This window comes from Prinia subflava, chromosome 1, assembly GCF_021018805.1.
Source record: "Prinia subflava isolate CZ2003 ecotype Zambia chromosome 1, Cam_Psub_1.2, whole genome shotgun sequence".
Taxonomy (NCBI): domain Eukaryota; kingdom Metazoa; phylum Chordata; class Aves; order Passeriformes; family Cisticolidae; genus Prinia; species Prinia subflava.
In genome coordinates this window covers 61,442,965-61,457,440 of record NC_086247.1, presented here as the reverse complement: position 1 = coordinate 61,457,440, position 14,476 = coordinate 61,442,965, and the positions used below count along the sequence as shown (strand labels likewise).

The window sequence follows — 14,476 nt, the reverse complement described above, 5'->3', positions numbered from 1 at the left end:
TTGGAGGCTTGGTGTGGCAGTCTAGCTTGAATAGAGTATTTTTAGCTTTTCACACAGATAGAATGCAGAAAGCTTTTCCCATAAAACCTACTGGTGTAGACCATCATCTCTTTAAGATTGAATAATTTATGTTGATAATGCTACTCTTGTACACTGTAAAGAATCAGTACTTTGAGACAAAGCTGCTGCATGTCAGTGTAGGTTCTTTGGATTTAGGTCTGTCAGCAAAGTATGGCTGCACAGTCAGTGATTGCTGGTTGCATTTGTAGTGCTTAAATACAACTTTGTTTTATTAAAACAGGTGATCTGTCACAGTTTGTCCACTATACCTTCACAAAGTCAGTGTTTTGATATTCTCCAGACTGGCATCTGTAAATATCTGGTAAGTACCATGTTAAAACTTCCTTGTGATAAATTCGCTAACAGTCTCATTAATCCTCAAATCCACTTAACCTATGTATTTCATGTATAATTTCAGCATTTGCAAAAGCTTTAAACGAGATTTGGGAGGGTTTAAAAAATACATAATAACTGTTGGTATCTAAATTTATATGGGTAATTTTGCACAGATTGGTGAATACTTCAGCTTGCCTTCAAGGCAGTTTGTCCATCAATGAAACACTTCTTGGTTTGGTTTACTTTTCAAAAGAGCGACCAGCAGCTGTAGTTGAGGTTTTTACCTCATTTATTTATATAAGTATCTCAAGTAGCCAAAAAGATGGAGCCAAGTTCTTTGTGGTGCTGAGCAATAGGACAAGAGGCAGCAGGCAGAAACTGATACTCAGGAAGCTCCACTTGAACATGAGGAAGAACTTTACTGTGTGGATGACTGTGCCCTGGAACAGATTGCCCACAGATGATGTGGAGTGTCTCTCACTGCAGGTGCTCAAGAACTATCTGGACACAGACCTGTGCCATGTGCTTTGTAATGGCCCTGCTTGAGCACAGAGGTTGGACCAAATGACCCCACTGTGGTCCCTTCCAACCTGACCCATTCTGTGGGTTTTACAGCCTGTCTTCTAATCCTGAACATGCCTGAGCTGAGGATGGGGATGGCAAAGCCAGAGCTGGGTACAGAATGGCCAGGGACAGAATCTGCAGTTCCCTGTGATGCTGCCTGATGAGAGGGAGGACCACAGGGTCCACCCATGCCCTCCTGTCAGGGCGGTTCTGTGATCTAACCAGTGTCCACCATGCCCTGTATGGAGCCATACTGAGAAGTTACTAGCCCAGAATTTCCATTGGGAGTAGCTTGCCTATAACCACAGTCTGGATTTTTAGGGTGGATGTTGATCTAAATCAACTTTTAAAAAGGCTTATATGTTCTACTACTTTGCTGTTTGAGAGAAAAGCATTAAATGGGTTTTTATGGTTGGCAAGGCTGCTGCCCAAGGTCTCCAACTGGCTGCTGACACCTCTCAGGGGACAAAAGCACCATGGAGGCAACATTCTAGACAGGAACTTATCTGAGCAGCCTCATCTACTGGACTTGTGTAAATTGAAATGTTTCTGTTCCTGTCATCTTTCAGTCTGGCTGACCAGCACATTCCATCAGTAGCGTTGGCTCAGTTGGTCTTCAGGATGGTTCTTTATATCCATCTAGATCGCTGCCATTATTTCTTATTTATGGTTGATCAGGAAGAACGTGATTTAATTGTTTGGTGCCTCAGTGTCCTGTAGTATTCAGCAGGGTCGTGGTGACAGCTGCAGTCCCACCTTCTGTCAGGCACGACCATCATCATCCTCCTCCTCCCTCTGCACCTGACTGGCGCAGGGTCAGCCTGGGACAGCGATCTCTGCTCGTGGCCTTGAAATACTCCCAGTGTCTTCAGCTGGAAGGATTTAAAACTGAACTCATAGTTGTTCTGTATCTCCTACCTCTCACAAGTAATGATATGAATGAAATACATTTCACATCTCTGTAGCCTGTACTTTACTGATCTTTTTTCTAAATATTTCTAAAAGAAACAGCTAACCTTGTTAAGTGAACCAACTCCCTGTGTCATTTTAAAACAGTGTACTTGCAGGTGAGCAAATTAGACCACTCTCAAACTCCTTAAATGTTTTTTTTAAAGGTAAACGGTGCCACACTAGCAGTGCATGATTTTTTTATGGCTTTATAAGACAAAAATCTAGGGTACTTACTCCATAGTACTTCAAAATTTAAACTGCTTTCTAATTCACTGCCTCTACAAAAAACAAGAATTTTTTCTAAATTATTTATTATGCCTATAAAATCCTTACTCAAGATGATGTTCTCTGTTTAACAATGGCAGAGCATCACCCCACTTTGGGCTCACCATATATTTCATTAGCTTTGATTTACCTCAGTCCATAAAGCTCCTGTTGGGCTTAAAGGAGACTCACCCTGGTGACAATCCAGTAGAAGCTTTCCTTTCTGTAGCATAAATCAGAGTTTCCTTCTACCTCAGTGACTGCTCACTGCCATTTCAAGGCTCGGAAGGCCGTCCCAGTCCCATGATATATGCCTAAAAGGAAAGACCTGTTCTGCCCAGAAGATTGTTTGTGCCTGCACTGACATTCAGAGCAAGGCTCAAAGCAGTGCTGTGTTTTCAAATATGTTTGAGATGAGTTTCGAAGGGATGGAATGAAGATGAGAGTTTAACCTTCTGTTGTTATGGGTGGCAGTTTATTGGGAAAGCAGGGATTTGAAAAAAATGTAGTGGTATGTAGCATTTGAACAGAAACTAATTGATACATGTCACCATAGGAAAGCACTAGGTTTGCTTGTATACCTGCAAAAAATCTTTTGTATAAAGTGATGAACTTGGGTGGGGTTTTTTTTTTTTTTTTTTGTCTCATTTTAATACAGGTTGGATTGGTTGTAATACCTGATAGCACAGCTGGATCTGTTCTATGTGCCATAAATAAGCTCTTGGATCAAGCCTGCATCATAAGTGAAAACCTGCACAGGTTCTTGGCCTCTTGTTGTTACAGTCTTCTCTACTTCCTGTTAACTATAGACAGAGAGGATGCAGAGCATTTACAGAAGAGGTAAAGTTGCTCTTCTTACCTTCTCCCCAGAGATTTTTTTTTCCTGTCTCTCTTTTGCTTACTTAAATCAGTACTTAGATTTAAGAAAAGCAGCTGCAGTAACTGAAGCAAGTTTCATTTCAAATTGTTCTACTTGGATGTCAAAACCATCCTGATTTTGTGAAGTTGGATGTTTATACATTAATCTTTAACCTCAGCTTCATTGGATACGTTGAAAAGCACCACGCAAAGGATTTGGCTTTATAAGTACATACTTGTAACTGATCTGATGTTTCAGTTTTAAAACTTCTCAGGCGTCATTACATAGACTGCAAATCCATTTGATTTAAAAAAACCCAAAAGCAACAGATAATGAAATCAAATAAATTCACCTGAAACACAGAAATGTCTTTAAACCGGTCAAACTTTTCCATATACAGAAAAGTTGTTTAAAGCTTCCTGAAAATTCAACGCCCAAGCCCTCCTTTCCTCCTTTTCTTACTGTATTTAATGACTTGCATATCAGAAATAGCTGAGTCCATTTTTTAATTTCATATGAATCTTAAATGAAGATTCAGACGTACCTGAAAAGTGACTGAAACAAAAACCTCTTCACAGCTGCATGAAGCAGAAATTGCACTGTGTGAGAGATGAAGCAACACTTGCAGCTTCCAGGGCAGGGCCTTAATTTTTTTCCAGTGTTGTACAAAATTTTGGAATATTTTCAAGTTTGGCATTTTCTGGTACAGATTTTTTGCTTTGCCATTAATTATGGTGAATGCAGCTGGCATGACTGAATCCACAGAAGCAGGATTCCTTGTACAGCCATGCAGCCAGTTCACAGAAGCATCCTTGAAATGCGTGTCCTGGATCATTTCAGTTTTGATTATATTTTCCTCTCAGGGATATGCTGTGGAGATCATGCATTTCTGCACTAGCACTCCTGCCACGGTTACTGAGGCTGATGCTGCAAAGCCTGCAAGTGAGCAGGATCTGTCGGGAAGAGCTGCCCGTCGTTGCTCAGTTGCTTCGCTTGCTGATGCAGCATGGGCAGCTCAGGAGCCATATGATCACAAACGAGTTTCTGGTGCAACAGATCATCAAGGACATCATGGTATGAAACTTCTTCTTGATTCCCAGAAGCCACGTGTATGTCATGTTTATTTTTAAAAATCATTGCCAATGTTCAAGAAGAGCAGTTTTCAAGCAGTGGTGCTGCAAGCAGATGTAAGACATTATGGTGAGGTTCTCTAACCTGCAGGTTAGGAGGGGCTTGTAGTGGTGAAAATGCCACAACCAGTTCTTGTGCTGTTCCACTGGGGGTGGGTCATATTTGTTGTTGTTGGGTTCTTTAAACCTGCATAATCCTGAGAAGAGGGAATTCCTGGGCTGGGCTGGGTTGTTGGTAGCAGTTCTCCTTAGACTGGTTTGGGGAGTTCCCCTGCATTGGGACCATGCTCATTTGCATTTAAATTGCCTGTAAATTGCAGATTTGCAAAGTAAGTGAGCCACTCTAATTAAGAGTAAGGAAAGCACATCTGCTGTTACCTCACACACTTGGCAGTGTAATGACTTGGTGTACCCAGCTGTAACACTTTATTATTGGGGCTTTAACAGACACACCATGTTGAAATGTGTAAAAGAGAGAACAATGTCAAATGTCACTGTGCAGGGGAACAGGGCTGTCTGGTACCTTTAGCTGTGCACCTGATTGCCTGTAAAAACAAAGCTGAGTTTTGTAAGTGCTGTTGGGGAAATTGAGTTTTACCTTTTTTCTCCTTCTTTCTAGACACTGAAGAGTGGTGAAGTTCAGGAGCAGTGGCTCACAGACCTCCATTACTGTTTCAACATCTACCTTGCCTCTCATCCCCAGACACCTGGCCCTATAAACACAGTATATTGAAGAGGTCAAACTGCATTTATTGTAAAGCATTTACTTCTATTTAGTTTTGAATGGAAGATGTTGGAACAAAGCTTGTCAATTTTTTTGTAAGTGAAACAATAAAAATTTTACAGAGAACTGCAATACCTCTATTGCCTTTTTTTTTTTGAGCAAGTAGATGTTACTGGAAGGTGTTTTAGTTAAATGTGGTGACCACAGTGAGAAGGTGTTAAAGTCCAGTCCTTGATGCTGAAGAGCTTGCAGAGAAGCAGACTTAAATTGACTCTGCTCATCTATTATTGTGAAGTATCACATTATTTAAATAAATAGAATTGTGTAGTATCAAGTAGAAAAAAAAGTTAGAAAATGGTATGCTTTAGAGTAACATTTTTTATTTTTGCTGAGTTCTTATTTTTAAATACTTTGTGCAAGGTAAATACTGTACACTGTGGCAGCTTCAAAGCTATTAGAAGAATTTTTTTTCCAGAGCAAGACCCATCTTTTCTTGCTTCTCTATTTAATGCACATAGAAAAAGTTATTTTAAAAGTTGGTGATAATTTCAAAGGGTAGAAAACAGCCCTAATAGTTTCCATAGGTTGTGAAAGCAATTTCTTTAGTGAGTGTTTTTTGTCAACATGTCTACATTTCCTTCAAAATCCATAATTAGCTGAGGAACAATTGTTTCTTTAGTAGAAATGTGGAGCATGAAGGCTGTTCTTCCATTCCTGCTTGGATTTTGAAATTAATTTCATGAACTTGAGATAAAATTGAACATTGGTCTCTCAGAACTGTAATATCTTTAGTACAGTTTCCCTCTTCTTTGAAACTCTGTTTGATAAACAAACAACTTTTTTGCAATGGAAAGTTTTGATTGCCCCTACAACATTATTGCAATACATGGCTTAGTGCTTCCTTTCTGTCTTCAAATGCAATTCAGATTTTATCCTGTGTTGGTAAAGAAATAACAGTTGCATTTAAAAACCAGTCTGTACACAAAATGAGTCCAGCTCCTTAGAAGTCTGCTTGGTATGTAATGCTGTGATAATACAAAACTGAAAATGTTCAAGTTTAATATGTCATAAATGGCTTATACATTATGAAAGATAACAGCTGTACTGGAATGGATTTTAAATTCCAAACACTGTTTTGCTTAATGCTTGAGTCTTGTATTTTTTGGTTTCGCAGCAGTGGTTGGTCTCATGTTGTATGAAAATTGCCTTGATTTTCCCATGTTCTCCAGCAAATTAACACACTGTAGGCTGTTCACTGTAAAAGAACAAAATAGTTTTGATGAGTAACTCGAGAGGGTGAAAAGCAGCTTCATTGACACTGTGTTCTAGATTTCGTAAGCAGTGAATGCCTTTTTCCTGGCATCTCACTGCTGACAGTCTCTCAAGAGAGTTTGGTTTCTGCAGCACTGGGTACAGCTTGTGTGGAACATTGATGATGCTGCTGCTGCGTGGGGGACTTCAGCAGCCTCTCATGGGTGTAGTGAGGTTCACCCCATAAATGAATGGAGGGCTCCAGACTAGCACTACGCTCTTGGCAGAATGTGCTGAAGAGCAGAAAGAGATTGTGTTAAGCAATCTTGAGCAACATGAGGTAGGCAGTGGGCTCTTCCTAGAAAGTCAGGGAAACTAGGCCAAGGGGCTGAAGCAAGTGCTTTGAATTGCTCATGCAGTGTTTTTTTATTTCCTGTAATGTGCTACAAATAATATGTGTGTCTTCCTTTCCCAGGTTTGTAAAGATTAGCTGCAAACATTGCAATGCTTTATTCCATTCTAACCAGGGTCATCCCAAGTCTTGGATGTTTCATTGAGGGTGTGAACTCAGCACATCTGAAGGATGACTTTCTAAAGCCAAGAGTTGCAAAACCTGATCCTTTGTGACTCTGAACACCCTTTAATGTCCACAGTGAAACAAAGAACCAGGCTGTCTGGTTCTGCTGCAGAGCACCTCTTAAGTGCCACTTGCTGAATTGTCAAAAGGAATCTATTTAATTTAAAAAAAGCCAAACAAACCAGAAAAAGAAGAAACGTCAACTTCTGCAATGTTTTAACGGTAACAATTTTAAAGGGCCTATTTGTCAGAATATTCCAAAGCACTTAGCCCATGCCTATACATCCCATCCCTTTCCTACCTGTCACCTGCCTTACTGAACATTTCCTTTAGCATGCTCTGCATCTCCCCCCTTCCAAAGTGTTTGACTGAGCTGGTGCCAATCCCCGTTACAGAATTGTCACTGCACGCTTCTTCCACGAGCGCTGTGAACATTAACACTCGGGCTGACAGTCAGCCTTCACCTTCCCAGATGTACCTTCTGCAAGGGAAGAAGGAACTGAGCAGTCCATTCTGACCTACTCCAGGCACCTACGTCAGAAACGGAGTGTCTGGCATTAGCCACTGACAGCTCTGAACTTTTCCAACAAACGTAATGTTGTCATGCACAAAGGCAGGCAGATGAAAAACATGTTATTGTCTTTTAAGTAAGGGCTAAAGTTCCCTGAGCTCCTATTAGGTGAATAAAAGTAGGTAGTGTTCTAAAGGAACTGGGCAGAGTTCCTATCACTAACCTATTCGTCACCAAGTTATGAAAGCAAAGGCCACTCCAGCCTCAAGAGAAAGCCTTTTTATTTCAGAAGACAGGGAGATCTGTTGTCCTGAAAAGTTAAATGAAAAGAGCTAAAAGCTCTGTTAAAATTTAGATTGGTATCTGCATGAAGAGGTGGCAATCAAACACCTGTCTGGTCCTGCCTCTTAATTAAAACAGTTCTCAGACGGTGAAATAAAAGGCCTCTGTCTCTTAGTGAGGCAGAAATCCACCTACAGTTCTAACAAACGCAAGGATAGGTCCACTGTTGGATTTCCTTCTGACTTCAGAGTTGTGTTAAATTACTTGAAAACGTATTTTACTTCCCTTTGCAAACTCCCTGAACTCCTGACTCCTTGAAGCAGTTGCTGAGTTCCCATCTAGCTGTGTCCTGTCGGACCGAGGTGTAGCACAGCCAGGAAAACACCAAATGCCCTAAACCCTCACGTGGTGAAGCACCAACATTACCACAGCTCCCAACCCCAAGTAAGTCCTTAATACACTTTAAAAGTCTGACAAATGGCGTTTGGTAAAGAAGTTTTTCATTGAAATCAAAAGGATAGAAGTGCAGTGCTCAATTAAGCCAAAAAGTGGTGAAAGAAGGAGCGTGCAATCACGACAGTTTGGCAGTAGTTACGCATTTTGGTAAGAGAGCCCAGTCCTGAAGCAGAATGTTTTCTTATCTAAGAAGAAACCCATCTCGAGTGTATAAACATCAAAGTATTCTTAAAATGGATGTGTCCTACCTGAGACCAGCTGCACATCAGAAAGTTTCAGCTTAGAAGGAGGTCTTGTTGACTGACACACTTTGCCTTCCTGAGAACGTCCTTTAACAAACAATGGGAACAGCTCTGTGTTTATCACATAAACATGGTTGTGTATAGCTACAAACTATTTCAGTAAGCTACAGTACTACTTTGTCCTAAATATTACTCTTCTTTTTTATGGAGAAACTTGTGAGACATTCCATATGACAAAAAATTGTGACAACCACAACTGAAATTTAATAATGTTAAAATGCATTTTGCAGTTACTATAAAAAAAAGGGAAGGAAAATGAATCTGTTAGCTTTATTTATTTTACCCTTTTTGGTTCTCAAAGCTACAGAGCCATGATAGAAGTGACTTACCACCTGTTAAAGTACATATAGTTAGCATATCCTTACTCCATCAGTGATCCACACTGAAAAGGAACTCAAAGTGTAGAAACAATACTTCTCTATCTTTTCTTGAAGATGCATTCCTTTGCACATGCACATTCAGGCACAGTGCAAAGCAGTGCAGAATTATAAAAATATTGCTCTTGCCATAAAGACTACTTATCTTCATATAGAAAGTTACCAACATTGAACATATTCTTCAAATTAAAATATTTTTAGAACAGTAACAAACAAAACTGAGTGTAAAACAGTGCTTTAAAAAACCAAACCATGATCCAAATAGCCACTCTGCATGGATAAAGCCAGCTATCCCCAGCTTAACTGCTCTGTTCTCTTTCCACACTGATATATGGTGAGCAGCTCTGGCAATGGAATTATGTGATTGCTCCAAGATCTGTGCTGAACAATGCTGTGTGGGGATTCAAACAGCTTTAGCAGGAGCCATTTTATATCACTGAGTTGTCTGGGTTTTTTAACCTGAAACAGAAATACAATTGCCCAGAACACCTGAGATTCAGACTATTTTTTATAAATATTTGAAATCCTTATCAATTAGGTAAGAAGTGCATAGACAAATACACTCTGATATAAAAACAAGAGCATAGTTATTCAGAATAAATTATAGTGAAAAGAAAATTACCATATATCTGCTTTAGGATGGACTGCTTGCTGTTTTTTATGGCTGAGCTGGTTTTGTTTAAGGATTTTGGGTTTTTACATGAAGGAACTGATTTCTGAGGGCTATGGTTCAGCTGTTTCCTCCAAGCAACCTGAATGAAGAAGGCAGCTGCCTCTTGTCTCCATTTGTCTTCATCTTCCTTGCACTGCCGCTTAGCACTAAGGAGCCGAAACAACTCCTGTCTTAGCTGGTAACTAGAGAGCAGAAAAGAGAAGAGCACTTGTTTTAGGTGACCTGTTTTTACTTCCGTGCTTTCCACGCATCAGTTCACTTGGTGGATTACATGAGTAACTGGGAAAACAGAACTCCCACTGATGTGCTAAGTCACTTGGATGAGAAATGTTTGTTCAGAAGAAAAAGTAGGAGCTGGGGTCAATTTTGGATGCATCCATTATTTCACATAGTAACTAAAGAACTGGCATTACAAGTATCAAAAGTTCCAGTGCTTCAACATCATTTTATTAGCTGCTTTATAAATAGAAAATCATCAGAAGACAAAACTATAAATATTTATAGTAACAACATAATCAGTACTGCTTCCTCGTTTTCAGTATATTCACGGTTTAATAACTTTCTCGTGTGCCTTAGCACTTCATGTCCTCAGTCAATCAGTGCGAGAGACAAACCAAATCTGCCTCCTGTGGGTTCAGCTGCACATTTCCGCTGCAGAACACAGAGCTGCTCTCCACCCCTCCTCGGAAGATGCTCCCCTCACCTTGTTTTCAGCAATCTCTGTTTTTCCCTCCCTTCAAAGGCTCCCTGTCTTCTGACCCCACCTTGCCCCAGTGCTTTGATCTCACACCCGGTCGCAGCCGATTGTCTGTCCCTCACACTCCGGTGGCAAATGGCACCGGCAGCGAGGAGCGCTTCCTGTTCGGGGCTTTTTTTCCCGCTTGAATTGGAGGGAAGTATTCAATCGGATATTGGCGTTTCACACTCTCCAGTCAATTAAGTGGCTTAGCAATTAACTCTGAATCCTCCCAGTACAAACCTGTCACAAATGAGCATTGAGTAACTCTTGTAAAATATTAATTATAAGTGTTTGGTAACAGGCCAAAACACATTGATCATCATCCCCCTCTGGCATTCCAAAAGGCCTCTACTGGATGCCCCGGTAAAGCGAAGGAGAGAGAGAGAAAGGTGATTTTTTCTGGTGCTCCCTCTGCAACAAGTTCTAAATTAAAACAAAAGACAACAAGCCAGATACAAACTGTTCAAATATATGTTCTAAGCCAATGAACTACATAATTCAAACAAAGCAGCAGCCATATACAAAAAATGAGTACATAAAAGCACAATAGAATGCCAAAGGGGGATGATATGCTCCGTTACAGCCTAAATAATTTTAAACTTTCAATAAGCTTAGTAAATTACCTCTGTGAAATTTGCTGGGTGAGACAAATGTATTTAATCTTAATTTAGTGAAGCTTCAGAATTCAGGCACGTACTGTTATGCAGCTCATTAAAGTACATAACAAATGCAGGCAGCAACTGCATCTTGTCAGGGCCTGAAAGTTATGAAGCATGGTATGAATTCAGAACAGGAGTATTATTAAGACACAGAGGGAAAAAATGATCCAGTTTTCTTAAATAACATGTCACTTTTAACTTTTCAATGGGGTACGAGAGGAAAAGAAAGTGAAGAGAGAGCACAGTTGCAGTGAGTCGCTAACATAACTTGAGCTAAGGATGGGTTAAGTGAATCCTTAACTGCAGAAAAAACAATTGGGGAACTGTTTTATACTGGAGCCGAAAAGAATACTAAGCTACTCTCTTGGAATTCAGTAATTACTGCCAGATGCCTTTGCTGATACGTGAAATGACCCATTCACAGTCACTCCACCTTTGGGCCCAACTTCGATTTCATGTTTGCAGAGAGCTTCTGGTAGTTTTTAGCAACGAGAAAACAACTGTGGGGTTCTGACACTGAGAAGATGTAGGCAGCTATCTGTAGAGCAAGTGCACAATGTTTTAATTCAGCTCTCTCGTAACAGATCATTCTGATCCTAGTGAGAAAAAAGGAGAATGGGACCAAGTTTGATACAGTATCAGTCTGACATGGTGCCTTAAAATATACCTGATGCTTAGTCAACAAAATTACTGCACATAAAAGAGAAGTGGAAGATCCACGTGCAGAACAACAAAGCTGGCAAGTGGTATTCTCACTCATTGTTACAGAAGCTCTAATCTTCAAAACCACTGCTGGCCAGAGTATGCACACAGCAATAATATATTAAAAAAACCCACAGCTTAACTCCAGCCGGAGAACAACAGAGACAGCAACCAACTTATTGCAGCTTCTGTCAGCTCCCCGTGGGCCCCGGAGCACAGAACAGGCCCCGGTGCCCCCCAGGAGAGAGAGCACAGACACACAGTCTGTAAGCCTCAATGAGCAGGATAAGCAATTAACCTTTGGCAAGCCACACACCTTAGAATACACTTTTGAGGAATACATTTATAAAGTTTGCAGATTTGGGAATTGAAACATTCTCCTGAGAACAGCAAGTCTAATACACTTTAGTAGACCAGTACCACTCTGCTGTTGTGTTCGCCTTCAATAAGTAAATCAGGGCTATAAAATTTGCAGAATAAGACAAATGCATTTAGTTCTAATTTAGAGAAATTCCAGAACTCAAGCATGTACTTCTACATGTTTCTAATGCAGAATTACACAATAACATTGTATAGTTTTACTGCTGTCTACAAGTACATGCTATTTACCCTGTGCAAGTTTGGAGCAAAAGCAAATACGGGACTATGGAAGAATTGCCAAACTAATGTCTCCTGCAGCCTTGCAGAATTTAAGATCTTTGTTAGTGTTCTATGAGTTCTTGCAAACAGAACAAATATATCTATTTTTCACTATTAAGTATTTAAATAACAAATGTAACTTAAACAATCTTTAATTCCCACAATTTCCAAAATGCAAAGTGTTAGTAAGCACATGTGCTTCTCAGAGAGAACACACACCATCCCTGTTTCAGCAGGTGGACAGTTTAGAAAGGCCTATCCAAAATCTGCAGTGTAAGTGGAATGCAGATTTCTGTGCAGGTAAGTCAGCGGAATGCCTGGCTTTGGATCCCAGTTCTTGGGGGGAGATTTGCACACGCACTCACCACACATCATTCTGCTTTGTCGTGAAGCCACGGCATGTGCCTGCCCCTCTGAAAGGATTTTAAACTGGTGTTGAGGGAAAGCAGCACAGCCAGCAGCAGCATCACCTGCACATACACTCTCCTAACCTGCTCCTGGCTTCCTTTAGCTTTTGGTGTCCAAGCAATTTGAGCACATAAGAACTTGGGACCTACATCAGAAAAGAAGGCCCAGGAGCAAGCAGCAGAGAGAGCAGAAGTGGTGGAACCCTGGGAGAAAAAGTGGCTGCTTTGCTTCACAGTTCAGAGGAATATGGCATGGAATCACAGAACCACAGGGTGGTTTGGGTTGAAGGGATCTTTAAAGACAATCTTGTCCACCCTCCCTGCCATGGCCAGGGACATCTTCAACTCAGAGTCCCTCAGAGAAACTGTTAAACCAGTGAGAGACCTGGAAAGAATATTAGTAAACATAAACTATTTATAGTTTTCTGCATCCAGTAAAAACAAAGAAAATTTAAATAAAAACAAGAAATAAGAATAATTTGCATATGATATATTTCCCTTACATACTCTTCCTGCCCATTTTGATAAGAAACTAAATATTAAGGAGCACATACTTTTAGAATGACGGCATTTCTGAGGCTGAAACTCACACATTCATGAAAGCAGGATAATGCTGTGGAAAGTATTCTGTACATTCTTCTGTACAGCAGTTGCTCCTGCTTAATAGGTATTGAAATTTGGGCAATGAACACTCAAAGCTCCCATACATTCTGTGGTTTGGTTATCTGGTCAAATGTTACGTCAGAGCACAATTTCAAGTACGTCACTGAACTCCAGGTTTAGGCAATCCTGATCTGCACTCTCTAAAGAAGTATCAGTGCTTGAAATAGAAGTTCAATGATTTCTCTGATTATTAAAACTCATCACTTACCTTGCACTTTTTTATGAACTTACTAATGTAATTCCTTTTGTGTGGAGACAGATTATTAACTGCCTCATTTAGCATTGGTAATATTGTAAGCAAAATAAAGCACATTGCCAACAAGCCCAGTTTCACTTACATCTGCTTGTATCTCACTCTTCTCTAGCCACTGAAAGAGTAATCTTACCTTCTCCACGTCCTCTGTATGACTGTGGCAGCGTAGTTCTTCTTCCGAAAAAGCTCTTTTCTTTTTCTTTCTTTTTCTATGATCTGCATCCGAATCTCTAAAGGGATTAGTTCAATATTTGTACTTTGCCATGGAACAGAACATAATTGATCATCTGCATTCCTGGATCCAATCATGCCTGTTTTTTCCAAGTTCAAACAGTCATCAGAAGCAGAACACGCGATTGGGTTTCTTGGCACAGTCCTGGTAGGTTCTGCCTCAGCAGACAATAATGAAGAGGCCTTTTTTGCTATTTCATTGTTTCCCGCTTTGACAGTTTGCTCTACAGCATGCAGGCTGTCATTTCTGTTGCTTACAAATACTGTTTTGGCACTTCCTGGTCTACTAGAACCAGCTGGTGAGCATCTCTTATCATTCACCTCTTTATTTCTGGGTTTCTGCTGGCGCCTTTTGCCTCTGGAAGAAGCTTCACCCGGCTTGGAGTTTTGCGCCGTTCCACCGGTACAACCGACGTCGCAGAAGAGCACAGCCCTTCCTTCCCCGTGGTCCCTCCTGCCAGAGGGAGGCTGACTTGGGTCCCTCAGCTTCTCCCCAGCACTGGCAGTCCTACAGGTAGAAGCAGAGAGCCTCCTGCTCCTCCGAGTGGTTGTGTCGGCAGCGTGTTCCTTGTGCTTTTCTCCGTCTGCTTCTGCAGCAGCTGCAGCCTGATGTTTCACTTCAACTTTTGTTCCCTCGTTTGCTTTGCCACAATGGAAATGGACACAGCTTGACTTGCTTTTAGTGTGCTTCCTCAAGGAATCTTTAGAAAGATAAATTGAAAACAAATTCAGTCTCTGACTTAGCAAAACATAGTTTATGTCTCTGATGTTTTTGCCTTGGGACACACCAAGATTCACTTAAATGAACAAAAAAATGCAAGCAGGAAGAATCAGAAGAGGACATGACTGGCAGTCACAGTAGAATC

The 14,476-nt window shown here is 40.7% G+C and overlaps 2 protein-coding genes across 4 annotated transcripts in view; one reads left to right on the top strand and one right to left on the bottom strand.

The window, feature by feature from the left end:
* The window catches only part of TEX10 (testis expressed 10), a 55,526-nt gene extending 50,506 nt beyond the window's left edge, over positions 1-5,020 (top strand). For both annotated transcript variants that reach the window (XM_063398001.1, XM_063397995.1), the window contains exons 13-16: positions 302-382; positions 2,834-3,015; positions 3,898-4,108; positions 4,784-5,020. In XM_063398001.1, the coding sequence (XP_063254071.1) occupies positions 302-382; positions 2,834-3,015; positions 3,898-4,108; positions 4,784-4,897 (588 nt within the window). In that variant the 3' untranslated portion in view covers positions 4,898-5,020. The remainder of the gene's footprint in view (positions 1-301; positions 383-2,833; positions 3,016-3,897; positions 4,109-4,783) is intronic.
* Positions 5,021-5,248: 228 nt separating this feature from the next.
* INVS (inversin) overlaps positions 5,249-14,476 on the bottom strand; it is an 81,934-nt gene continuing 72,706 nt past the window's right edge. For both annotated transcript variants that reach the window (XM_063397982.1, XM_063397973.1), the window contains exons 14-17: positions 13,513-14,311; positions 9,267-9,499; positions 8,214-8,294; positions 5,249-6,143 (exon numbers count right to left, since the gene is read on the bottom strand). In XM_063397982.1, coding sequence (XP_063254052.1) covers positions 6,028-6,143; positions 8,214-8,294; positions 9,267-9,499; positions 13,513-14,311 — 1,229 coding nt within the window. In that variant the 3' untranslated portion in view covers positions 5,249-6,027. The remainder of the gene's footprint in view (positions 6,144-8,213; positions 8,295-9,266; positions 9,500-13,512; positions 14,312-14,476) is intronic.